The sequence below is a fragment of the Lepisosteus oculatus genome, chromosome 23, assembly GCF_040954835.1.
Source record: "Lepisosteus oculatus isolate fLepOcu1 chromosome 23, fLepOcu1.hap2, whole genome shotgun sequence".
In the NCBI taxonomy this organism is placed as follows: Eukaryota; Metazoa; Chordata; class Actinopteri; order Semionotiformes; family Lepisosteidae; genus Lepisosteus; species Lepisosteus oculatus.
Window position 1 is genome coordinate 7,766,914 of NC_090718.1, and position 27,901 is coordinate 7,794,814.

General features: G+C 41.9%; 2 protein-coding genes across 3 annotated transcripts in view; both read left to right on the forward strand.

Moving 5' to 3' along the window:
* Positions 1-17,254, forward strand: part of LOC102686098 (endothelial cell-selective adhesion molecule) — a 48,940-nt gene extending 31,686 nt beyond the window's left edge. For both annotated transcript variants that reach the window (XM_069182650.1, XM_069182649.1), the window contains exons 2-7: positions 6,212-6,351; positions 9,257-9,455; positions 10,635-10,790; positions 13,341-13,463; positions 14,381-14,510; positions 15,087-17,254. In XM_069182650.1, the coding sequence (XP_069038751.1) occupies positions 6,212-6,351; positions 9,257-9,455; positions 10,635-10,790; positions 13,341-13,463; positions 14,381-14,510; positions 15,087-15,552 (1,214 nt within the window). In that variant the 3' untranslated portion in view covers positions 15,553-17,254. The remainder of the gene's footprint in view (positions 1-6,211; positions 6,352-9,256; positions 9,456-10,634; positions 10,791-13,340; positions 13,464-14,380; positions 14,511-15,086) is intronic.
* A 94-nt stretch (positions 17,255-17,348) lies between these two features.
* On the forward strand, positions 17,349-25,696 carry LOC102685899 (V-set and immunoglobulin domain-containing protein 2). The gene is made up of 7 exons (XM_006642297.3): positions 17,349-18,277; positions 20,052-20,215; positions 20,825-21,029; positions 21,984-22,142; positions 23,927-24,046; positions 24,791-24,929; positions 25,331-25,696. The coding sequence occupies exons 1-7, from the start codon at positions 18,226-18,228 to the stop codon at positions 25,464-25,466; spliced, it is 975 nt and encodes a 324-aa protein (XP_006642360.3). The 5' UTR covers positions 17,349-18,225; the 3' UTR covers positions 25,467-25,696.
* The last annotated feature ends 2,205 nt before the right edge of the window (positions 25,697-27,901 follow it).

Genomic DNA, 27,901 nt, shown 5'->3' on the forward strand with positions numbered 1-27,901 from the left:
CCATGCTGAGCTTTATCAGTCAGGCCAGGTCTTTCCTGTGCCACTGAGAGTTCACAATAGAAAGGAAATCATGTTTGTATTAAGTAGGATGTTAGCAATATTTCCGCTGTTGTGTGCTCTGCAGGTCTTGTATGGTCTGTTTTTTGTTAAAATAGTCACATTTTACACTCAACATCCTAGCCCCTGCTATTCTAAGTAAAGCCATATCAACAGTTGAAGGTTTTCGATGAAGAGAAACAAAGATTGATCACACATATAACTATATAATATTCTATAAATCAGTTTGTATGTGGAAGCAAGCCTTAAAGCTGCCTTTAAGCTTCAAGGCTTTCTAACTACAGAATTCAGTTTTGTTTTCTAAAGCAGAATGTTTCTCCAGTTCACGTTCAAAGCTCCCTAAGATAAACAGAGGCTTTAACTTTGTCAATGTTAGTATAACTGCGACTCCACAACACGTTGGAGAGCGTCTGACGGAAATCCGAAATCAGATCACACAACTTTGTAATTATGGCTTCAATTAACCTCTGGTTTCTAAACTCCAGAAGCCGAGCTCTGAGAAATCTTTATCAGCGTTCACATCATCACACCAGCCTTCTCGACTCAGGGAAATGAAACTGATCCAAGAGATGAAAAGACTGTCCTAGCCCAGCAATTAAACTAATGACTAAAAACTAAAAAAAAAAATTCAGTTTTAAAGTCTGACCTTTCAGGGTGGGGAGGGGGGGTAGTGGAAGAGAGGAACTGGGAACCACTGTGTTGTGATAGTGTGCACATAGTCGTGGTTTTATCCGAGAGTTTTGTTGAATTTCTTTCCAAGAAGATAAACCTGGAACAATGCCTGTACTGTACATTTCATTAGCTCATGACTGCTTCTGCTAATGAACAGGCAGACTCCTTTAGGAACACACTGCAAACTGAGTGCGTGCATAAGAGGTCAGAGTTCTTCCTGCCTGCTCACTGAACTATTTTCAAGTTTACAGCCTTGGCATCATACGTAATGAGCTTTATTGTTTAATAGCTTGTTGAAATGATTAAGGCACATTTACCTTCATTTGTAGGTGATACTGCTACAAAACCTAGACTTGTCACTGAATGTCAGCATGCAACATATGACCATCCAAACGTTCGATCAGTATTGTTTGTTTTCTGCTTTAGACAATCATCTATTGTTAATATACTTCAAAGACCCCTCTCTGACATGCAGGTTAGAGGAGGGTTAAAATATACAGAAACAAATGCTCATCAGCCCTCTAAAGAAGAAAGGGCTTGAGTGTTATTAATTCCCAAAGCTGTCCAGAGCCTTTTGTCATCCACAGCTGAGGTACTCAAGAATATTGTCCACTTACACCTCTCAGCTCTGTCAGTAGCTTCTCAGGCCCCATTCATTAAACAGAAGGTCCTTATGCCTCACCTTGTCTGTCAACATACTGTATGTACTGAGTCTGGTGATAGTGATGCCGCTGATGATAAAATCTCCAAAGTATGAAACTACCTTCTTAAGAACTTCCTCAAAAGGCATGTGTTGTTTTTTTTTACTTTCTTCGACACCACTTTCTGGTACGCCTTTGGAAATCCAATGACCTATTGATCTTTTGATGTCTGCTCTCTAGTCGCAGGTTTGTGTAAAAAAAAAAAGAATTTAAGTCTGATCCTCACTAGGAATTTTGAGGTCTGTGTCTTTGTTTCATATTGAGCATCAGATCCTCTCATTAGGAATATTTCTCATACATTATTTAAATCCAATCCATCTGCTTCTGTAAGTGAATTAAGATTTCTGGAGCTGATTTGAATGAGTAGGTTGCATCCATATGCCTCGGGCAACAAGTGAAATCTATTCCTAAAGCTGGCTCTTACCTTACATGTGACCACTGTGAGACAGTGTTCGCGAGATGGGTCATCAGTACACAAAAGATTGCTTAACAGTTCAAATCAACCTTAATGATCAGGATCTGACACTTTAATACTTGGCTTTTCTGTTGCTGCCAAGACTTCTCCATTGCAATTCTTACTCCTTATTTTTTCCCGTTCATTTTATTCTCTCCTTCTTTTTTAAAATTCCTTATGGATCTGTGCCATTAGTAAAACCAAGAAGCCTTGATCGCGGATTGCTGTTTTCCCCACCCAAATTCGTTGTTTATTTAGCCTCTGTCATTTTAGATAACAGCTTTGAACTCGCTCCAAAAGCATTTACTGTACTTGTGCGGATGAGACGAGACAAAGTGTCCCTGTGCGTGCGTGCGTGCGTGTGTGTGTGTGTGTGTGAAATTGTTGCCAGGGATTTCTTATGGAAAAATTCATTTAAACGCAATTAATATTCAAGAGGGCTTTTATGCTTAAAGAGCATAAATGCAGAAAATAGATGCAGTGATTAAGCTAATGTAATCCAATTTAGAGGAGCTTCCCCCAAATATTAATTCATTTACAAGCCACAAGAAAGCTCAGAAGTTGCCCAGTCGGGTGGCTCAAATCAACTTCTTTCTATCTTTATCAGAGCATCCGATTGTATCCCTCTGACCTTCTGCATACCTCTCTTTACCTTGAGGAGACCTGCTCATACATCGTCCATCAAGGATTTGCCTTTACCAGCCAATCGGATTTCAATCATCTGCTCTCGACTGGGGCCTCACTTTATTTTACATTGGGGGAAAAACTCCCTCTCAGCCCCCGCAAATCAGCACAGGACCATCCATCCATCCATCCATCCATCCATTTTCTAACCGCTTCTTCCGATGCAGAGCCAGAGCCTGTCCTGGCAACCCAAGCAGGGTACACCAGGGATGGGACACCAGTCCTTCAGCACTTACACCAGGATTATTTTTTCCCAGAAGCTAATTAACCTGCCAGCATCTCTTTGGACTGTGGGAGAGAACAGGAGCACCTGGGGGAAACCCACTTGGACACGAGAACACGCAAGCTCCACACAGACAGCACGCCAGGTCCAGAATCGAACCCAGGGCCCGAGCCCTGGAAGAGAGCCACGCTAACCACTGAGCCACCACGCCAGCATTTAAAGAGCCTTCAAAATGAGTGAGATTAGAGGACAGTACTGCTGGAATGGTTAAGAAAGAAAGACATGAGGATGGTTTAAAACGGGCAAGCTATCTTTAATGAGATCTTGCAGCAGCTGATAAAAGCCACCCGCAGTTTTTCCATCGAATCTGCTATTAGAAATTAAAAGCTGCAAGGAGAAAATGTTGGATTAGAGAAAGGACGCCATAGTCTAGCATAGATATTTTGGGGGGATCTGCAAGAAAAATAATCTGTTTTACTGTGAGCTGTGAGAAATAGTGTAATATTTCCCCACTGTAAATTCCGTGAACGCCCTTTGATATCCGGTCATCACAGATGAAATTACTAATTTTTCAGTTACTGGAGGTGGCAGCTATTCAGTTGTGACCAAATGTTATCTAGTCAAAAACATTTAAATAGTTGATAAATAGTTTAGTAGTTCTGCATAACATTCATACAAAATATGATGCAGAAGTTCACACTTTAATGACTTTCCTCTTTAACATTAAAAAATAACATTTAAAAAAAGAGCTAGCTTTGTTAAGTGCTTTGAAAAACCAAGCCATAAACTTGTTAAGAGTGCATAAGAAAGGCTACAAAATTATGCCAGTCTAGCTCATTTAATATAAATTTATTTTGTAGGAATATTAGCAGTGTCTGTGATGAGAGAATTTAATGATTTTGAGATCCTGAAGTAGAAAATCCATTCTTGAATTTTATCTCACTGTGAGTCTTGTTTGATGGCATGAAGGGCTGTGGTCTTGGGTGGACAATAATTATTTCAAGCAAAAGCAGAAAGCGCTAACCACTGTAGCATCTGTCTCATCTGTAATAACCAATATAGATCAGTTTTAGGTCTGAAGACTTAAATATCTGCTGCCACCTACTGGATGCTTGTCAGTTCTGCACTGGCACAGCTCCCTGTTTGCAGCTTCTGCCCCAATTAGGACAGATCAGCAAGACAATTTTCTACCTAATTAGAAGGCTTTTTAAGATAGTTTGACTTTAGATAAGGGACTATGATAATGAATGCCGTCTAATGCCATACAAGCCTCTGCTTAGAGGGACACTGGAATAAAATTGCCAGGCTTCTATTGAGTTTCTTCAGTTTTTCGGGAACAGGACTGATGAATCCATAAAGGCACATTATTTAAGCATTCCTTAGAAACAGCTCCTGTACGGCAGCTTTTATTGAGTTTCAACTTGTACAGCGTTCAGCAAAGACCTTCTGTGTGGAGCCTGCACCTTCTCCTAGAGTCCGTACGGCTTTTCCCCAGCTTTTCTGGTTTCCTCCCGCACTCCATAGGCTGCAGGTGCTGTGTGAATCCAGATTGTGCCCCCGTGCTGGCAGGGTTAGCCTCCAGCTCCTGACGACCTTCTAAAGACAAAGCATTTGCTGAAGTTGGATGACTTAATGAATGAATTAGGCTGAATGAGCGTTAGTCTGGACAGCACCCCTGCTGGAGACAGTGCAGAACTCAATGGAGAGGAGGACGGCTGTACAGCCCAACACCTTCCCACCTTCCTGAACGGCACAGATGGAGCAGGAGATGAGGGTGGGATTAAAGAAGATTCCCTTGAATTAATAAACTATTGCTATGAAACGGTACAAGGGATAAACCTGGGAAAGTAGCATCAACAATACCCAGGAGACATGCTGTTCAGGCTTGAGACACAGGGAAGCAAGAGGCACTGTGACAAAAGCCCTACTTTTTCCTTCTGAGGTAAAATATTAAATATTTGCTATACAAGCACTGTGCTGTTTGTGGGCCCTGATACACACATAATTGATGGAATCTTTCATATGTCCTCTGTCTTAAGAGCTGTTTAACTGATGAAAAAGCAAGGTTTAATTGTTTGTTTTTCACAAAAAACAACAGAGCTGGAAGCCCCCCCCCTCTTGATTGGAAATGTGTTTTCTTCCTGTTTTTTTTTGTCCTTCTAGAAAATGTCGCTCTCCCTCTCCCTAGCAGAAGACCTTTTTAAATGAATGAATATGCGAGGAAATCGCGGACTGGGAGTCAGTTACCCAGATAAATACCCTGAATCTTAAATCAAATCCAGCAGGAAGGGGAGAGGCCAAAAGGAAACTTAACCGCATATGTCATGTGGCAGCAGGACTGGGCTCCAGTGGCCCAGCTTTCTGATGAATTAGCTGGAAGTTCTTAACTCACAGGAGCTGCAGCCTGAAATTAAACTACAGAAATGACAGTGGGGTCACTGGGAGTGTGAAATAGGATTCATGCAGGCTAAGAGAGGAACTTTAAATAAGATACCAGGTCTGACGTCACCAGCCCGCCACCTCAAGGCTGCACAGTCCTGGTCCTGTAATTCTCACAGCTGAATAGATTTAGTTTAACTGTCTAAGCTCTGGGCTGAGCTATAATATTTCTTTAGCGGGGTGACCCCAAACAGTCAACAGAAGCAGGGCTAGGCAGAAAACGGGTGCTTCCTGAGCTTACTGAGAACAGTCTTCAGCACGCCGATATTTCCAGACCTGGGGTCCTGTAAGCACTTCTGTCTGATGGGATGTTTTTCAACAGTTTCCATTTTGCTTCAAGCTTCACTGCAGTGTGTCATGGGAGAGACCGAATGCGCAGACGGTCCTGGCAGGTGTGCCGACTGTTTTGTTAAGACAAGCCCTGCAACGGGTCTTAGTGAAACAGCGCATACTCCTCGCCTTTCATCTGTGAGCCAATTTAAATAAAATTGTGTTAGAGGATATTTTTTAAATATCCTCATTTTCTTTCTACATTGAATATTTAGGTCTGTTTAGCACTAAGTTCGGAAATCGGCAGCACTGTTTTTGTGTTTCTTACATTTTGTTTGTGTTATGATAAATGTATCTTACAGATGTTTTAAAATGATGGAATTACCCTGGAAGTAGGCAAAGCCACACTGCCAGTTGTATCTCTTGGATCAAATGTTTGGTTTGAACTTCACTGGGTCAAGTCTCTGGATAAGGATCAAGGACAGAACACAGCAATGTGTGGTCATCTATTATCCTGCTTATAAATTCCCATATAAAAGTAGTTTTTCTGAGTTTACAATTTGAGGAAGCCTTTTCCCAGAAGGCAAGCTTCTTTTGCGTCTTTCTAATTTTTTTTTTTGCCATCCATCTCCGAAGTGCTCCCGTTATCTTCAACTGGGGGGCGTCAGCAGTTGCTGCTCTGATTTCCTCTTCTCCTCTTCCCCTTTGCAGTCAAGTCGCAAACGCAGTTCAAGGTGGAGGTGGTGGAGGGCCAAGCTGTGGTCCTGGATGCTAATTACAGCTCCACCAGCAGCATCGGCCGGAACAGCATCACCTGGACCTTCATGGCCAACACATCATCACCGTTACAGGTGAGGCACCTTGAAACCTTCAGTGTCGGTGTCGGCATTCCTGCAGCTGTCTTCTCTTCAGTCCCGTCACAGAGATGCACTCTTTAGGGCCTGGTGTCAATATCACAGCAACATCCGTTTGCCGATTAAGGTGGTGAAGAAATTGCATGTAAAATACATTAGCTTGGGTGCATCCTTTTACATTTCCCACTGTGGGAGATATGCTGGTCCTGCCAGAATAAATGGGAACAAAGAATAAGCAGAGAAAAAGATGTGTCGTTAACATTCATCCCTCCATTTTCCGAGCTCTTCATCCAATTTATGGTCACGGGGGAGCTGGAGTCTGTCCCGGCAAGCGGTGGGCGTAAGGCAGAGTTCACCCTGGAGGGTACACCAGTCTATCGCAGGGTACATACACCCCAGTGCCAGTTTTCCCAGAAGTCATTTAACCCTCCAGCTATTTAGCACAGACTGTGGGAGGAAACTGAAGCACCTGGAGGAAACTCACATCAACCCAGGGAGAACATGTAAACTCCTCACGGACAGCACCCCAGGCACAGGACTGAAGCCAGGACCCCAGCTCTGCGAGGCCTCAATGCTCACCTTGCTGCTCATGTGTCCACAATTCTTACCTTTATTTCGAAATAGACAGTAACGGGTACATTTCAAGCCCTGGTCAAGTTTCAAAACAGCCACTAATCCACAAGTTACAAACCGGTTGCTCAGTTTTTTATAGTACTCGGTGCTTCACAATTGTCAAATGGCTTTACTACACACACGACTCTCTGTTCATCATACAAATTGCAATCGAAATCCCAGTGACATCTCCAGCTGTGATGCATGGAAAACTGCACACATTCTATAGCAGGTTACCTTGAGACACACATCGGAGATTGTACTGTATGCTGTTTTCTGTACATTGTAATATATATATATATTTGGAAAATGTTATTATTGAATTTGTTTTATTCATAGTAAAAAGAATATAGTTACTGATGTTTGGCAGCAGCTCTGCTCCATACTGGTTAAAATATGGCAGACATCCAGATTAACAATGAAAAAACATTATTACTTTTTTTTTGTACAGTGGGAATGTTTTTTTGTAATGGTTGTGACGTGAACGATCCTGCAGGTGTCTGGTTGAGGTAGTGTCTGTCTGACGAGTCCATTGCTTTATACCATCGGTAGAAGAAACGACATTGGGTGACTCGGGTGTCGATGTGGACACCTCGCGTACAAAATTCTCCCAGCATAGAATGATCAAGGATTTTATAAGATCTCAAAGAATAACCAAAAAAGTGAGCTGTGCCCAAAATATTATTGAAACGCAAATTAAGTGGGTTAAAAAAAATAAGCAAGCAGTGAAAGGTGGCAGAAAAAAATATACTGCCCATTCCCATAGGAGGCTAGCCTAAGGAGCAGGGGATGCCACCAGGGCTTTTTCATCAACCTGGTCTTGTGTTCAAGTGATGCACTGCAGCAGTCTGTCCACCGCGATATCCTTATTCTCACCTTGTACATAATCGGGGAGACAAGTCCAGGGAAACGCACAAAGCCCCGATCGCTACTTTCTATGATTTCAGAAAAGGAGAGCTAGAACAGATGCCAGCTGTCCCCTGGGGGGAGAGGTACAGTACCTGTTTTGCTGTAGGGCCCTGCAGTCAGGAAGGCGCCTCTTTGACACAGAGCACCAGACCAGAACCCGTTTTGCGAGCGGATTGTAGCCTCGGTTTTACAGCCCATTCACCTGCCTCCTTCTTTTCTTTGTTTTTAAGTTTTAACACATTGCCAAGTAATGTATTAATAGGTATCCTAGGTCTTTCACTACAGATCGTATTTATTACAGAATAGGTGATCTCTCACTCATTTCACAATTTATTATATATTGTAAGCAAACCGATGAAGGAGAAAGCTCTTCTGGAGTACAAATCTTAATAGCTGCAGTCTAAGAGCAGTTTACATTAAAAAATCAAATAAAGAAGGTCTTAAAGAGTCGAAGAATGAATCCACAAGGGACTTGTCTTTGTTAACCAGGTACAGAAAAACTGTTAGAGGTTTTATCAGAAGGAGTGCTGCAAAAGAGCAATCATAGTGTTTACTATGCTGGTACGTCCAGTTCATTGATATAGTTTTCGTTCATGATGATATTTACATTTACAGATGCAAAGACACTTAATGTTTTTTAAAAATACATTAAAGTTTTAATAGTTTCCTGTGTTCATTTTCAAGACCTACTGTGCCTTCTTGTTGGTTCTAGGGAGTAAATAGTATGGTTCTGTCCTTTTACTTTTCTTTGCCAAAAAGATTATCTTGATGAACTGGAAATCAGCCTGAAATTTAAGCCTGACCCCTGTGCACGCATTCTACTGGATTATCTTAGTAAAGAAGGTTTTCCTTCTGCTACACAGTTAATCTGAAAGGTTTTCTTTGATAACATTTGAGGTTAAATCATAATCGTTTTCGTTGTGATTCTTGTGCAAGCTGTCGCCTCCTCAATAGTATGCTTTTGTTCAGGTTTAATTTGCTTTGTTCCGTACCTTAAAAGCTGCATTCTGTTAGCTGAAAACTTCATAAAACTACTGGAATGCGAGTTCTCAAGAGTGATCCTCGTAAATAGGACACCATACATAGAATTTGTGCTAATGTTGCACAGTATCCTCATCAGGATGAGCAGGGTTCAAGTAAAGTACATTAGTTCACGTTTTTTAATTAGAGAAGTTGGCAACGCACAAGGGAAAAATTATGTATTTCAGGATGTCACATATACAGTATCTAGAGGACAGAAGCACAAGCCCTTTTCAAAGACATGTTAAAAACATTTATGTTCTTTTTTGTGACAGATGACAGCTTTCCTGGTATGTTGTAATTAAATGCCATTTTTGTTGTGTTTCTTTTTCTGAGTAAAGAAACCTTTTCTTTCTTTCAGGTGATATCTTACAGCACTGAACTAAGCCCAGGAGACCCAATATTCGTCAACCGAGTGGGTTTTGTAAACAAAATGCCTTCGAATATCGTCTCTATTTACATCAACAAAACGGTGGAGTCGGATTCGGGCCGTTATGTCTGCAGTGTCATCATTCCAGGAAATCAGGGCTTTATCAAGCCAATCGATCTTAATGTGAAGGGTGTGTTAATATTTTAAAAATTGCTTGTATTGTTGTAAAATACAGAATCCTTTCACAATGCCAAGGATTTATGGGATGTGTAGCTCAATAACTTTTATTCCCCTTTCCCCTAACTATTTACTATAATACATAAGAAATATTTTTGATAATGAGCTTAAGATATATTTTATTATTATGGGCACTTTAAATAAAATATGAAAATTACTAGATAAAAAAGGAGAATTACCAATTTAGATTTTTTAAATCTTCAAATTTGGTTTAATCCCATTGAGAATAGACCTGGATTACATGGATTATAGAGGTTAAAGTGGTAAATATCCAGTAGTGAACATGCTGTATGTACAGGTTATATTTTCTTGTAATTCCTTACAACATTGAGCGGGTCCACATATTTGTTACAATCATTTGTGTAAATATCCTTGTGTTCGCACGTGGTTTTCATTATAGTTCATCAGTTTGAATAGATGTCCAAAAACTCACTCCTCGGGCTCAGATCAAGCCAAGACCAATACGTCCCCATTACCGCCTCTCCATTGTTCCCCCAGTTTTCCCACAGAGGCAGTAGGTAGCACACTGTCGAGAAACTACTTAAACTACTGTCTCCACAAAGGCAGCGAACTCTGACCTGCCACTAGGCGTGTGAGCTCAACCAGGAGTCTAGTGTTTTCCTCTCTGAGACCTAAATTCTCATTGAAGAGAGTCTCGCCCTCTGCCAGGACTTACCCAAACTGTACGCAGTCCAGTCAGGGGCTTCTGAGAATGCCCAGAGCTGGCAGGCCACTCTAGCAGAACCACTCTGGAGCAAGAAAGAGACTGTCCTCAACCTAGACCTTAGGTTCCAGAAATCTAGGGTCATTAGGTCCTGACCTGACTTAAGGGAATTTTAAACAGGCAACACCTGCTGTTGTATGTGACACCTCAGGAATAGCTGGGCTGAGCTCACCAGGACTGCAAACACGCGATAATCTGTATTGTGATGACAGTATGAAAAAAATAAAATTGACATTAAACTGATATTGACATAAACTCAATTTTTTGTGTACATGTTAAGATATATAGCTATAAAACTAAACATCTAGTAGGATTCTTCAGGGACACTTGCTGGGAAAGGATTCATAGGTATCTAGTTCCTGCCCTGACTGCAGAGACTCTGAAACTGTATTCCCTCTGTTTTCCTAGTTCCTCCCTCAGTTCCTGCGTGCTCAATAACCGGTGAACCTGTGTTAAGGGGAAATATCACTCTGAACTGCAAATCCGAGTCCGGGAAGCCTGTCCCTGTGTACAAGTGGATGAAAACAGCTCCGACCAACGAAGTCTTCTTTTTCCCAGTTCAGAGTAAGTATTTGAGCTGCAGAATTGTTTTAATTAATTTAAAAAAAGTGGGCTGTCAGTATAAAATTGCTTGTGTAGACCACATGCGTGTACCAAAACTATCAACCCCTTATCAACACGATTATTCTTCTCTTGGAAGGTTGTCACAGTAAGTAATCCCTTTCAACATGTTCCACAATCGTTATAGGGTTTGCTGTTAAAGAAGGTTATTCCATTACGGGTGCTTCAAAATCGAAGGTAAGGTTATGCCAATGTTCACAAAATCAGGTCTGTAGCACACGTGTCCTTTTTCTGTCAAAAACACCTGCAAGCAACTGGATGATCTGCTCAGCAGATTGAATCTGGGATTTGGAGCCCAAATGGAGGTCCAGGGATAATTCCAGCCTGCACGTTCCACCTGCCTGCTTCCTTCTCTTTTTTTCTTTCATGCTTTCTGTGTTTCTGTTGGTCTTCTCTCCTGTTGGCTCACAGCGTGGAGGTCCTGCCCTCAGCCCCTGCTTATACTGGGGTACATTGGTAAGGGATCGATGACCCCATCCCCCCCCCCCCCCAATCGGGTTTCCAACACATTCCTCATCCACACTTCCTCCTGTCTCTCATCCCATCCATCTTGTGCAGTAGACGCGTCTCCTTTAGCCCAGGGGCACCGTTTCAGGAATCACCCGCAAACAGAGCTCTGTTATTTCATTAGACCTGTTATTTCATCAGACATTTGAGTGGCAACAAAACTCCGTACATGAACACAAACTCTTTCTGCCTTTGGTAGAATTTTCTTCCAGATTGTTTGAGGATTTGTGCCCATTACAATAATAGAAGAAAAGTTTGGATCCAAATAAGGAATAATAACTTATAATAATAATTTAATAACTCGAAGAAACCTGCTGTAGCCTGTGGCAAAGATTTTGTTGGTGTTTTAGTGGGTTAAAGATTTTAAAATCATCTAGAGTTACATATTCAATTGTGTTTAGAGTGAAAGGCTAGAAAAAATACTTTGTTTTCCATGTTCTCATTCTTTGGTATTCAAGAATTTTCTTTAAAAAAACAATCCAAAAAAAAGCAGGCTTACGAATTGAAATCTTTACCAATTCTAAGTATGATATGATGTTTTAAAGGCTATATATTCTGTGCCTTCAACAATATTTGTCTAACTTTTCCAATGTTTCAGTTTGTATTATGTATCATATCAGATACATATGCACGCCAGTATGAAAATGTGGAAAACAGTGATTTTACATACAGTATGTGTTTTTACTAACACTTTTGTGTTTTTAATATTTGCATCATGGATGTTGCATTTTATCACTGTACTCTTGCTATTACAGCATTCACTCGATGTTCACGTTTGCTATTGTAACTGTGTCCGTGTTTCACCTAATAAAAGGAGGACCTCCTCATAAAATTTAATGATTTAATGGCTGCATGTGATTTTCAACAGCCCTGTATGTATCTGTGCAGGTACTGTAGTTTTTTATTGCTGCCCTGTGGGTATCATATGGGCTTATAATCGTTTCCGTTTTTGCTGCACAGAAACAACAATGCAGTGCCAAGCAGGAACGCAAAGTAAAAATGTTCATGTATTAATTGAAGCTTACAATTACTGGGATTGTTTTTCCACTTGAAATGAGGCTCTCTGCAGAGGTGGTCAGGACTGTGTTGTGAACAACAATCATTTCTGTTTGAAGGCAGTGCACAAGGGCAGTGTGAGTTCTTCAGAGCAAGTAGACTTTGCCATATCCCTTGAACATTTGCGCACATCTGACATCACATCACAGTTAGGCAAAGTCTTGTGCAAGAACTGATGCCAGTCCGTCCCTCAGTCATTCCTGCACTGCCAGTAGGAGCTCAAGGTCACGGCTGAAACTCGGACTTTGGAGAGCTTCCTTCATTATAAGGAGTTATTCTGTTTGTTGGTGATCACAATGGGTCACATTGCACAGGTGTAGTTGTACTCTTGGTTTCATAATGGCGAAAAAATATTTTGTCTGTGGCACCAACAAACTCCTTCACCTCTCTTTTCATTCTCGTTAGGGGAGACATGTGCGCGCCTGTTTGCTTCCATCTCCTAGCAATTCTGGATCCCCACAGGCCTGGCAGAAACCCAGATTGCTGTAGAGGAAGGCCTGTCCTGTACCCTGAGACACACCTACGATGACGGCTGTGTCATTTGTTGCCAGACACCTCCCCTCAATTGCCCGTCCCTCAGTCCTGGCCACACTGTCCTCTGTGGCCATCTCACACTCGCTTTCTGAAACAGTCCACACGTACAGCCCATACTGTGCAGCCATTGCCCAAATCCCACAGCACGGCCCCTTTACTCAGCTTAAACCCGATGGCCCCCTGTTGATGTCCATCGGTGCCCTCTTCTAGTGCGCCAGGCTTCTTTCCTGACATGCCTACTAGCTACACACATGGGGAGACGAGTAAATGACGCACACTTGCCATTTCAGTATCGGCATACAATACGATGGTGTTTTTGCAAGGGTGACTTTTTCAGTCAGGTCTGTGCTTTAGACTGTCGTTTTCAGTCTTTTTGGTGTCTGCCTGTCGTTTCAGATGAGCAGCTGGGCACCCTGAGGCTGAACAACCTGACCATGAACATGACAGGGAAGTACGTGTGCACAGCCAGCAACTCTGCTGGCTCGGAGACCTGCTTCATCAACCTGGAAGTCTCCTCTCGTATGTTGCCTTTGCTTCAGAGATTTCGTTTCTGGTATCACTGTTGCTCTTTGTCTGTTTTCTTCTCGCACTATTGAGATGTATTTTTCGGAAGGTCTGGTATAAAATGTGACCATTATCAATGCAGGGACACAGTATAGACAGTCAAAGAAAAAAAAGTGAATGAAATCATGTGTTACAGGAAATAGATTAGAAAAATGGTGGAGAACAACAGGTATACAAACAGTATAAGCACTCAAATACGAATAAACAAATAAACTAGTGAGAATCGCACACACACGTTTTTGTGATTTCCACTTTGCTTGGTAGACTGTGTTCAGTGGAATGTGTGGGGATGTATTCATCCTTTCCATGCTGGTATAACAATTGTGGGAGTGAATTAAAACATTTAAGAGTTGCCAATTTCAGATTTGGGGGTTCAGAACAAAAAATATTAATTGGTTACGCTCTTTACAAATTTGGCATCTTTGATTTTTTTTTATCATTTACCGACCCAATGTGGAATCGGTTTGGACCTGTAGGCTCTTCTGACTTTCCCACGTGTAAGACCCACGCACTCTGTGACGGTCTGAAGGCTCCACAGTGCCTCACCTCAGGAGAGCTGACGCAGATAAGACTGATTCTCACCAATAGCTCTCACTGATGTCACAGCAAGCCTGCAAGCCTGGCAGGGTTTCAAGAGTACAGTACGTGTTTCATCGAAAACCAAAAGGGCTCTTGTCAACTAACACTCATCCTCAGAGGTGGTATTCTGACAATTCCAGTTAATTTATCGCTGGTCAAGACACTTAGAATTCCCAGATGAGTGAAAGGGTTTGGAGTCATCTTTCCAAACTCAATAATACTGGAACTGAAAGAGGCTCAAGGAGCAGGTTCCATACAGTGCTAACAACTCCTGTCTTACCTTTGTCATGCAGCGATGAACGTAGGGTTGATTGCTGGAGCGACAGTGGGCTGCATTCTGGGCTTTCTGGTCATTGTCCTTTGCCTGGTTTTTATCCTGAAGAGAAAACGTGACTCGGAAGATGATATGGCGAATGAAATCAAGTGAGTGCTGACATAAGGCCACTTGGGCCCCAGACCAGAACGGATATCCATTTAGCTTGTGGTAGGATTTTGTGACCAGGGGTGTAATCCTGTGCCTGAATGTGAATGCGTGTTAAAAAAAAAAGTGTTAAATCCATGAAGAGGCATCAGTCTATAAAACACCTGGATTTTGCGCAGGATGATTAAAGATTCAGACCTAGCACAGGATGTTACCCATCCGTTTTTAAAAAAAGAAATCTTCACAACCTTCTTTTATTTTTAATCCTTCTACTAATTGTCTCAAGATCTATACCATGCTGAAAAGAGAAGAAAGGAAACAATATTTTGGCTGTAGAGGTTTCTTCAGCATTCAATAAGCGTTTTACTTGGTCCTTTGCAGCCTACACATGCTGACGCAGCTCCCTATTGAACTACTAAAGCTGTATACTGTGTATCAGTTTCAAACAAAGTCATTTATTCAGCGTAGTAAGTGTAAATGTAGTACATACTGTACACCTCCATTAGAAGGAAACCAAAAGCTCTGTGGTGCAGTCCTTGTCCAGTTTGTCGATTCACCGGTGTGTCTCCCCACGTTAGGGAGGACGCCCAAGCGCCGAAGCGAGTCTCGTGGGCGAAGAGCGGCACGGGCTCGGACATCATTTCCAAGAACGGCACCCTCTCCTCCATCGCCACCGGCACGCACCCCCGAGACGCCCACCTTATCCATTACCCCCCCAAGCCGGCGTCTGACACCGCCTCCATCGTCACGGCAACTGGCAGCCCCATGAGCTACCGGCCCGACCTCCTGGTGGCCCGCGTGCCGGACGCTTCCGCCCTCCGGGGGCTGCCGGGATACAACAGCGGCCAGTCGCTTTCCAAAGGGCCCGCCACTGCCAGCCGGCCCTCCTCCAACGGCAGCCCCGAGCCCAGGACGGACGGCGCCCAGCCCCAGGCGCCGCGGCCCCCGCTCATCGTCACCAGCATGACGACCTCCAATTTGCTCCGGATGGGGGGGGTCCCAGTCATGGTGCCCGCGCAGAACCAGGCGGGCTCGCTGGTGTAGCGGCGGGGGGCCGCGGCCAGCAGAGGGCGCCTCTCCTGTCTGTTGTCGTTTGTGTTTTTGTATAGACCCGAGGTTTTGAAAATGAAACTCAAAGCTGCGGAGCGAAGGAGAAAAGCCTATTCTTTATTCTGGAACACAAAAATAAATTGCACTTAAAATCGAAAAGGAAAGAAGGCAGTACTTTGGAACAATGTTATATACTGTACTTGCAAGAAGTTTAAGGTTTTTATGTACAAGATTTATATATATATATACATTACAGTATCTATTTGTGAAATTATGTCCACCTTTGGTCTTTGCTATTGCTTTATCAGGATAATTTCAGTTCTGGTTTAACCCTCTTCATTACAGAAACCTCTGGAATCTGTGGCAACCGCTGTCTGTCAAACAGAACTGAGCTGTGAATTTTAAAAAAGCCCCCGAAGAGAAACCTGACACAGTGTGTGTTAATTATATATGTGTGTTAATTAATTCTGAATGTAAATGCATGTTAAAAAAAAACATTACGCCCATGAAGAGGCGGCGATGTATGAAACAAGGCAAGAAATTGTTGAAAATAAACGGTCCATTCCAATGTAACTCACTACATGTAATTTAAAGGTCATGGACAAAAGCAGTTCAGTTCAATTTCAGTTCAGACTGTATTATGCCCTAGGGCAAATCTGTCTTGTGGAGGAGTCCGGCACACCAATACCACAGAAACAACCATCGCCAACAAAGAGGTCAGGGCAAACTGGCTTTCAGGAAATAAAATCATTTCACATTGTTTAAAAGTGAAAAGGGGGGATATACAGTTTGCTATTTCTGTTACATCTTGGGGTACAGAGGTGTTGCCCCAAAATTTGCTGGAAATAAAGCAAATCAGCCTTCTAACTTCTTACGTGCTCAGCTCCATGGAGCAGATGTCTACTTTTTCCAGCACATGAGTCGGGAGCTGAAAGAGAATTAAACATTTGCTCTGGCCATGTGGAATTGCCTTGTTCTCTTCCGGGAATTTCACAGTCACTCTAGGCACCGCCTGGATCTCGTACTGGATCTCTGGTACAGACCTCTGCCACTGCTCTTGCACAAAGGGGACCGCAGGGGTTTTCCTCTGTCGTGAGTGCAAGAAATCTACCAGATTGACATCCACATGATGCCTTCCCTCACCTCACCCCTGGATGCACAGCACGAAGTTCATTCAGACTGACTTTCAAGAGCGCTGGTGTCAGGGTTAGGAATATCAGTGGGTTTTCAATCAGAAATATCATGTAACGGGGATCTTTCCCCCATGTTAAAAATACACCGCTTTTTCCTTCTTTGTGAGCTCAGTGATCAGAACAACAGATTTACCGTTTCCTTTTTTTTTTCTTGATATGGCGTTTTACAGAGAGCAGGATTCTGTATCTGATTTTCTAACAGATTCTAAATGATTCTACAATCTAGAAAGGTGTGATTTTCTGCCAGCGCTTACCAAATTGTCCGAACAGGGGTTATTTGGGTACAGTTTCACATTTCAGAATGCTGTTCTGATATTGTTACCACTGCGATACCAAGCTTCGCCCTGTGGGAGGGTTTGGAGAGTGAGCAGCAGATAATTAACAGCTTTTGCACACAGATGTTTTGGCAAGCTGTACTTGGAAGCCCTGCCAATGATGTTGATTCAGCCAGGATAGGAGATGCTTGCTACAAACCCTGAAATAAATGAAATTTGTTTTTTTTATTTCTGCTTCAGTGATGTTTTTCTTCTCTATGAAATTAAATTGCAGCGCATGACTGTTTCATTCTGACAAAAAAGATTGTTCTTTCATACGAGAGTGGAAGCCAAACCAAAGACGTTTTATTTAATGTGTGATCGGTTTATCAACAAATATGTAAATATTGTTCTGGTCACAACAGGCAGAATTTCATCAGTTATATGTATATGTGTGTACTGTATATGCATAACATTTTGTGGAAAACTGACATGACAGCAGGGAAAATAATAGAAATTTACCTGCTCATTGTATGATGATTACAAATTTGCAGTGTTGGCAAATTATTACCTCTTCGTGCTCATACTTTCATTGAGAGCATTGTTATAAAAAGAAATATCTTATACCCCCAAGCATTTCTTTTGCATAATGTTGCCGTCTGTAAACAATATTGCAGGTTATATAACGTGCAAACATGTATGTACATGGCAAGGAATTTAATTAGAATTTGTAACAACATTTTTAATAAAAAGGCTGCTTCAGGAATTTTGCCTTAAAACGTCTCTTGGTAGTCCTATAATTAAGGTGTTTAGTCACACCAGGAGAACAGCTAATATCGAGAAACTAGCTGTTGGAAGAAGGTGGGGTGAGCTAGTAGATGTATGTGTATTTTCATAAGAGGGGTTGAAAGGTAGTCTGAAAGACTGGTTGTTCTGTATTTAAGACTGCCAGCAGATTGTTTTCATCAGTTAGGTTTAGGGTCTTTCCTTCTTGTCCCAGGTGCAGTTACTGTACATTCTGTATTCCCCTCCCAGTCTTTTATTTAATATCAGGATATCAGGGGCCGCCTACGTGTTTCTGTTTCAGGTAAAGAGCCAGTCGAGAGTGCGGCTTGCTTGTTTAATGAAGGCGAGGTGTGAAATGCTCGTGTCGAGTGTTATCTCGATCACCTCTGAAAAACAGACAGGGAGGAAAGGAAGGAGAGAGTGGACTAGGCAGAATGGCACCTTTCCTCAACCTACTGACTTTCTGGATCTTGCCAGTTTATTTTGGTAAGTAATGCCTTGTTTTCCATTTTGTTTAATGTAGCTGATGTCATGCTTGAATGCTGGACAATACAGAAAAGAACATACAATTATGTAACCTATTTGAGATCAAAGTTGTTGCTGATGGACGTTGCTGAGTGACACACTCGGTAAGTCACTGTAGAATCTGAACACATGGGATCCAATCAGTACTTAACAAAGATGAGAAGATACTGATGCTTGAAAAGTATAGGTGAATAAGTGATTTTCATTAAAAAGAATTACTGAAAAAGATCATTTCAAATTAAAGTGGCAGTACTTACTCATTTTTAGTTGGATACATTAAGCAACAAAGGGGAAGTGATATATGACTGCTCTCAAGTGCAGTTTTAAAATTGTTAAATGTTTGTAAACCTATAGTTTACCACTGGTAAAAGCTGAAAAAAAGAAGTGGCTACAACTTAAATGAAGCATTGCATTGCTCAGTTGCTAAATATAAACGGTCAGGTTTTTAGTGTTATTGAAAAAAATTATAGTGGCCAACGACTGAGATCGCTAAGAGGTCATCTTGTTCTTTTGATCATTCTGAAAAATACAGACCCATCACACATAATTAAATTATGTCAAAACCAAGTATGCAGTTTGTAAAAGACACTTTGTGTGGGAACAAACAGTTTTAATTGGGTTGCAGTGTATTTAATTTAAACAAAAGAAAACATTAGGTTTGAAAATACTTAGAATTTCTTCAAATTTTACAGTCATAGGATTTAGGCCTAGAGAGACATGTTTGTTATTTTTGTTTTTCTGATATGAGAATTGTTGCATCCTTTTCTGGATTATGACATTTCATACACATTGTAAATGTATATACAAATGTATATACAGTACCAATACAGAAAAGATCACCTAAACCTTACTATTTTGAGTCATTTTTAAACATTGTATTTCTAATTCAACAAATATTTCTATATTAAATCTCCATGTCTGAACAAAAAAAAACATAAAAGAAAAAACTGTGTAAAATATAGTATAAACCTGCTAAAACATTTGCGATGACTGTGTAAAAATGCATTAATTATTGTATTAGTAAAAGTGAGTATAATTCTGTTTTCAAAAAATTATTCATGAAAGTTTGGAACTTAAGGTACTAAAGTTATGTTTTGTGTTCAAAACAATAGATAAAAAACATTCATATATGCACATTAATATTCATATATTAATGTATTAATAATATTTTGTATGTTGTGAGAGGATTTATATATGAACATTATACGTAATCAAGCTTACAAATAATTTAAGTACACGTGAGAAATAGGTATGTGGATTTAAATATTTTTACTGCTTTAAAGTTATAAGCAATACAGATAGAATTCATCACGAACCTGGGATTGTCAGTGATCATTATCTGATATACAGATTTTTTTTTAAAACGGAATGTCTTTAGAAAATTAGGCATAATGCTTGGGATATTCAGGTCATTCCTATGATTTTCAGCACTATGATGTCAGCACTATTTCTGAGAAAACTTCAGACACTCAGCACAGTGGAACTAAGCATTGCCTAAACTTGCTGTAAGTCTAAATGAAAAGGATTAAAACTGTGTGGTCACTATCGTTTAAAAAATAAAAGAAAAACGTACATTCCTTCTAAAAACCGAAACAAACAAACTTTGCCTAAAGAAAGAAGATTTCCTCCGAGTGGGAATTCAATGGGGGTTTTTTCCCCCCTTTCAAACAGCCAGCAGTTCTGTGGTATTTTAAGCTCTCACACGGGACAGCTTTGTTTTCTTCTCTGCGTGCAGAGGGGGCACTCTCCCGACAGGCCGTGTTTGTGGATAGTCCCATTTACACCAAGATGGGGGACTCCGCCACTCTCCCCTGCACGTACAGCACCACCCCTGCACGGGGCTTCACTCTGGAGTGGAGGTTCGCTGCTCCGGGATCAGATGCCGTCCAGGCAGAGAGGGTAAGTCTCACAGCCGTCGGGAACAGGGACCCAAGGGGGAGCTGAACGTCCGTGGTCAAAAAGGGAAGAGGGATCCGACAAGCAGGGGCGCGAGAGTGTACGAGCACGTCTTGACAGAGCAGCTGGGAGCAGGGCAGGTTTAAAAGTCAGAAAGAAAGTTTTCCGGAAGACTTCAGGCCCGCGGTGACATCGGAGAGAGACAGTCCTCCAATGGCCATTGAACTCTCCTGTTGGGCACTGCGGAGCTTTCGGTGTGTGAAAACATACAGTAAATGACCCTGCTGGGGGAACAAATTGGAAGAACATGCCTACTGATCTTCCTTCTGGAAGTGCTGGAGGTGTTGACTGAGATAGCTGTCAACCCCACATTGCGCGCGAAATGTAAAACGGAAATAAATACAGAACTTATAACGTCTCGGCTACACAGAGAGATCCCACACGGTGGTGGTAACGTTCGAATGAGTCTGTGCGGTTCAGCCTGTTCTCCTAGCAGCACGTTTCGCGGAGTTTCCGCCAAATGAAAGAGGTCTCGTCCAGGCGGCAGACGCTTGGCTTTTCCGTTCGCTTAGACAGAGGACACTTGCCAGTTCCAGGGCTTTCCCTCGGCAGGTCTTGTACTTCGACGGGACTCTCTACCAGGTCACTTCCTGGGGCGGCAGGATGCAGCTCCTCCACAGCCCCCCCACCGGTGGGACGGCCTCCATCCGCATCGTGGACATCCGGCCTTCCGACACGGGGCTGTACATCTGTGAGATCACTAACCCCAGCGACTGGTCCGGGAGTGGAACTGGCCTCATCAACCTCACCGTGCTCAGTACGTGTGCTCCTGTGCTGTTTTGTGTGCTGACGCTGCCCTTCGGCGCTGCTCTGGTTTGTGAAATCTTGACCCCCCGAACTACCACTGGTAGGAGCTGGAGGCGGGGGGGTGGTGAGGGGAAGCTTAAAAAAATGCTGTAGATTTTTTATCAAATTGATCAAGTTGTCCCAAATTTGTATCCAAGCTAGTAGACACCTAGAACAAGGCCTACAGGCATTTTGAGGCCAGTGGCAGGCCTAGAAATGGAAATATTTGACCTCTGAAGACCCCAAACGGTTTTTCATTTTTCCATATCTTTGTCTGCTGTGTGGACACATTAAGAGATAAAAGCAATTTGACTGTTCACACCCGAAGCCAAGGGGGTTAGCTTTAATTTCAGACCTGAACCAGGCTTCTGCTATGTTCCGCTACAGAGATTCAACAAAATATTTAAGGGGAGAAAATTCCAGGCTTAAATTTTCTGTAGAGGGTCTGTGACAAGAAGGGTAAATCAATTTTTTCTGACATTTGTTCTCCTTTGTACATTAAAATGAAGAAACCAATGCAGCTCAAAGAGCAAGAGAAAGCATACTCGAAAACAGCATGTTTAAGCAACAGATACTGTAGGTCCCAGCTTTGCATAAGCGGGTGATTTTGGGGGAGTTGGTCTGTGTGGGAGTGGCTGATTGTTTATGGTGAAAGGCAAACATTTATTCTGTTTGCGATAAGGGTACTGCAGGTTTGAACTTTTCAGCTCTTGGTTTTGCACTTAAATAGAATGGCGCCTGTTTCTTAGAGTAGTTTGGAGCAGGGAGGGCAGATCCCTGGGTTGCTCTGGGACATGAATGAAACTGTGCACGCCACGCACCATGATCTGCCCTGTAGCCAATGCTTATAAGCGAACGCTTGTTATCATTTGACGTCATTACGACTGCATGGCTCATTACTAAATCGGGCTGCTTTTGTTTGCAGTGCCCCCCTCCACCCCAGTGTGCAAACTGAACGGGAATCCCTCCGTGGGACAAGATATCACTCTCACCTGTAAGGCCACACAGGGCCTCCCACAGCCCATCTACACCTGGACCAAAGAGAAGCTCCAGAGACTTCTGCCGGCCAGCAGTATGGTACAAGGTATGAGACTGTGGAGGCCTTGCCTTGGGACTGCAGCATACTGGGTGTCTCCACCTGATCTTAGCAGATTTCCCAAGCAAAGCAAGGCAGGGCTGTGTCACTCCTCGGGAAAATGGGAGACCTGCAAGGAAATCTAGGTTGCTCCTGCAAATGGGGTTGCTGAGCCACTTGGTGGCGCTCTTCCCACTATTTCTGCAGACCTGATGCCGCTATGCCCAAAGCTGACTGTGGGAGGTGAGGTTCATCAGATGAGTCATTAAAATCCTGTGGGTTGAAAAGAACTACACAAAATCAGCATCTCTCATGTCAAAACCCGCCAGCCTCCCCATTAAAGTCTCCGCCAGTTAATGCTGGGGTCCATCTTAGTGTGGAGATAAATGAACAGCTCGCTGTACAATGCAATAGCCATGTGAAATAGATTTTAATATTAAATTGTACAATACAATAGTGCGGGAAATCAAAAAATGAAAAGGAGCATTGCACAAAAGAAAATGAAAAATACACGATACATGGTAGCTTCCAGGTATTGTTGAAAACAGTGCTTGTTACCTTATTACTCAAGTGTTCTGATTGATTTTGTCTTCTAATTCCCTTGTTTAAAACGACTGTGCTCAAGTCTACTTTGGGAAAATGCCAGTTAGAAGTCACACGCCCAAAGAAGGCTCCACAGCCGAAACGTTGTGTTTCCTTTCTTTGCAGCGTGGAATAAACCTTAAAACCTTAAAAGATTAAATCATGTTGACCTATAAAGGGGCAGTCAAAACAGAGACCCTCTGTGAATTTAATGGATAGTCTGCTTCCTGTGAGCCAGCAGGAAAACGAAAGTGCGTTTTTTACAAATGGTGAGCTAACAAATACAGCCCAGCCTTGTGACTGTGTCCCAGCAATGGGCTCTTTGTCTCCCTCAGTGCTATCTTTCTGCTGTGTACTTGGTACCTGGCTATGCCTGCCTCTGTTAACAGCCACCGTATCAGTTTCTCTATTTTGGTTTCGCAGCTTGTTCAAAGGTCATGTTCTCTCTCTTTTTGCCGTACACGTTCTTGGTTTCTTTGGAGGCATTGTAAAAGCACATGAGATGAGCTCTAGCCCTCGTGATAAATGGACCACTCAGTGGTATAGCATGGAAGTTAAAATAATAACAACAACAACGATAATAGACACTCCACTCAAAGTACTTTACAGGTAATGGGGATCCCCTCCACCACCATCAGTGTGCAGCCCCACCTGGATGATGTGATGGCAGCCACAGGGCGCCAGTACACCCCCCACACACCAGCTCTCAGTGGGGAGGAGAGCAGAGTGATGAAGCCAGTTCAGAGATGGGGATTATTAGGAGGCCATGACTGGTAAAGACCAGGGGGAAATTTTGCCAGGACGCCTCCGTAACATTCCTACTCTTTTCGAGAAACACCATGGGGTTTTTAATGACCTCAGAAGTTTTATGTCGGTTTTACGTCTCATCTGAAGGACGGCAGCATTTTACAGTTTAGTGTCCCCATTACTATACTGGGGAATTAGGACCCACGCAAACTGTGGGGTGAGCACCCCATACTGGCCCCACTAACACCTCTTCCAGCAGCAACCTTAGTTTTTCCCAGGAGGTCTCCCATGCAGGGTCTGACCAGGCTCATACCTGCAGAGTTTCAGTGGTGAGCTGCAGGGGTGATATAGCTGCTGGCATGAGTTTAAATGTCTTCAGATTTGATACAGACTGACATTCCAATACTGCTGCCTATGACTTATGATGGAACAAGTAAAGGTTTATTCCATTACTTTATTTTCAGATCAGAGGACTGGCACCCTGTTCCTGCAGAACCTGTCTTCTCCATTCTCTGGAACCTACACCTGCCAGGCCTCCAATGAGCTGGGACAGGCCTCCTGCAGAGTCAATGTCAGTGTCTCCTGTAAGTAGTCCATCCTTTCTTTTCTCCAGAAAGAAAGCACTCAGGGTCACAGACATTAAGGACGTTTATGTTAAGGTGAGTGTAAGGCTGTTTTGGGGAGTACATGAAGTTAAATTACTCTGGTCTTTAGTTATTTATTTTTATTCCTTTTCTTCTTGTTTTTGTTTCTTTTGTGTCTTAATTTTAAATAAGACTATACTGAGAAGGAAAAATAAGCACGAATGCAGATGATGTCACTAAATCTTCACATTTCAGTAGATGACTGACTGGGACAAAATAAAAATGTTGTGAATTCCCTGTGCATTTATTTTTTTCTTTTACATTGTTATTTTGCTATAACCCATGATGAGTAAATGATTAAACATATATAGTAATGAAATTTAGATTTCTAACACAGATTCCCATGATGGTGGCAAAATCATCAGGTACAGAAATATAAGATTATTTTTGTTATATTCTTAGATTGATTCTTTGTCATTTAATTAATCGAATTGAATTTCATCAGAATTGAAAACTGCTCGTGCACAGGTTTCCTGATTTTTGAGAGCTGTCCTTGATACCTGTTTGGTATCGATGGATTGATTGATTTTTTTCATACAGTTTTGAAATCTCTTACCAGAGCAAAAAATCCTCTACTGTCTTTTTCAGTAGTGATATCCTCTCTTCCCTGGGAATTTGAAATGACACCATAGTACCATTGTATTCAGGGTCTCTGTGTGTGGCTGTGCTGTGGTTTTGTTTCAGACACCAGCACTGCAGGAGTGATTGCAGGAGCCATTATGGGCACCTTTCTCATCCTCCTCATCCTCGGAGCAGTGGGCGTCTACTTCCTTTGGTACAGAAAGAAAAAGAGCAAAAATCCCCAAACAGGAAATGAGATCAGGTCTGTATTCCTCATCAGGCCTGCCTCTTATTGTCTTCAGAAGAGTCTGTTTGTTGTGTGGATCCAGTTAAGTAGATGTTTAGCTTTGGGATGACCAAAACAGAGGTCAGTTTCTTACCTTTGAATTTAAGTGCAGCCAGATATACAGTTGTTTAAATCAGGGATCTTCTTATGTATCAGTTACAGTATATTGAATGAAATTACTTTGTGTTGTGTCTTGTTAAAGAATATGAATATGTTTATTTTAGTTAAAAATAATATTATTCATAATATTCAGTACGTTTGCATTTGGGCTACCTATGCCCAGGATTGTAATTTAGAGCTACTGAAAAATACTATCATAGGCAATGTGAGGGGTTAGGCTACCACCTAGTAAAGCTGCTGTTATATCTGTTGGACAGGGAGGATGATACAGCCCCTGCATTTTATGCTCCAAGACAGAAGCATGAAGATACTAGTTCTCAACTGCTCAACCACCACACAGAAAGACATGAAACGTCCAGTCTTTCCAGTCCAAAGCTTAGTGGCTTCGTCTGACACAGTCTGTTTTACACTGTTGTTCTCAGGTCTCCCAGGCTGAAATATCTCCATTTTAGCACCAAAGACCACTGCAACAGATTCCAACCTCTCTTTCAGCTCTTACTGATTTTGCCCTTTATATGGATACTGGACATTCTTTCGTTTCGTTTGACATTTAAATCAGTCCTTCGTATTGATTTTGTTTGTATATTGTGTACGTTTAAATAAAATATTTTTTTGTCATTATACTTATATGAATACCATATTTTTTTCTATTCCCTTTATAATGCGTTGTTTTTAATGTAAGCAGCCTATAGGATTCAGAAAAAATATGATATTAATAATAAACAACCATCATATTAGCATATACTGTATACACTGTATATATCTGACACAGGAATACTTCAGTTTCTTTGTAAGTCCCTTCAAAGCTAACATGAATACCATGTACCATCTCGTTTAAAATAATCTTTCCATCCTGACTCACTGTTGTTTTTACATTTCATTTACTGTAGGTGTTCTCCGAGCTTTTATTAAGAAAAGCAACCCCCCACCTGCTCTGTGGTCCTAGGCTGGTTGCACTTTCAGAGGTACTTAGGAATCATTTTTAAATGGCCTGTTCATTGTCCATGGCGGAAAACAGCCCTGGAAACAGGGCTGACTCAGGTTGTTTTTAGTGCTTCTGAGCTGATTACATTACGGTGATTCTCTAATATTATTATTGTCTATAATACTATATTATTTAAAATGCCAGTTTCCCTAGTGTCAGTAGCTCTAAATGTATTCTTTTCTTTCAATATGCCAGGGTAACAGCGTTTATTTTTTTGTTACTGCTTTGGGTTCTGCTCCAGTTTTCAAGTGCTGCAATTAATTCACCCTGCGGTTTATTTTTCTTAATGTTTTTTGATGCTGTGTTTTGGCCAACAGAGGCCGACAAAGCTAATTAAATCCTTCTGGTGTCTCAATCCCCTGGTGACCACCTGAAGCCTAATTATTCTTTGACACACATATATAAATGTATATTTAATTCATAACAGAATTAATGTTAAAAAAAATACTGCTGACTTGTCACTCAGATATTTACATATTTACATTATTGCAAAGCCTGAGCCTCTAATCTCATTTTTCTTACATATCTGTCTCTGTGTCTGGGCTGCTGGGTCTGTCATGCAGCTCACAGGACTGCAGCCCCCCTTGTTAAACACAGATGTTCTGGGATTTGGCTCTGGGACATTGAGAGATGTTGCAATTCATTTCAATTCAAGCTTTATTATACCCTGGGGCAAATTTGTTTAGCGGCGGGGTCCAACAGAAAAACAAACAACATCACCAGGAAAACAGTCCAGGACGGCAACATTTTGGGAGATCAAAAAATTGCTCTTTCAGGTTTGAGAACGAGATTTCAGAGTTGGTGAGCGATTCCTTAAGTCAATTACCACCAATTACACTTTTGGCACAGTCTGCTTCCAGATGGGAATTGTGTAATTTCACGAGGGTGTGTGTGTGTGTCACACACTCCATAATGCTGCTAGCCTCGGTTTGCACAAACCTCTGTTTGCTGAGTGCATTAGGTTGATCTGATTTACCCCAGATTTGTTGAATGTGTATTTAATGTACATGGCAGTAAACCTTATCCTCCACTCTTCTGCCTCAGGGCAGGATAAGGGACTAGATTCCCTGTGGCCTGTGTGCGAATTCTATACAAATAATACATGTGATAGATATGAGAAGCATGTATTATACTCAGGCATATTAAATGGAATGCCAGGAGATGGCATTAGTATCAGAAATTTGGATTCAAGTGTTCTGTCATTTAAAGGGTTTTGCACACATACCCATCGTAACCTCACGATTTCTCTTGGTCTATACTGTAGGACATGCGTATAAAAATATCTCCCTGCACTCCTATCTGGCCGAATTAAAAAATATTTTCTTGAGTCTCGAAGAGGATTTGTTTACGCCAAAAAGAAACAAGTTTTGTAATTCCAGAAAAGGGCACATTTCCTAAATTAACCTTTTTATGGAAAACAAATCATGACCCTTACGGATGTAAGTGTGACATGGCAATAACCAGGCCATGCTGGAAGGATCACCGAACATTGACCTTAACTGTGTTATTTATTACACATAACAATATAGAGCAAAATTCTAAATGACACCCTCCACAGGTGGGCCAGATCCTATCCCAGCAGGCAGTGAGTGCAAGGCAGAACACAGACAGACACACACAGTCACACCAAGGCCAGTTTTCCCAGAAGCTGATTAAACCATCATCATGTCTGTGTGAGGAAACTGGAGCCCCTGGACATGAACACAAACCCACATGAACACAGGTAGAACATGCAAACTCCACACAGACAGCACACCAGGTCTGGAGTTGAACCCAGGACCTCAGTGCTGCAGGCAGCTGTGCTGACTGCTGCACCACTAAAAAAAGTGTCACGTGGTCCTGT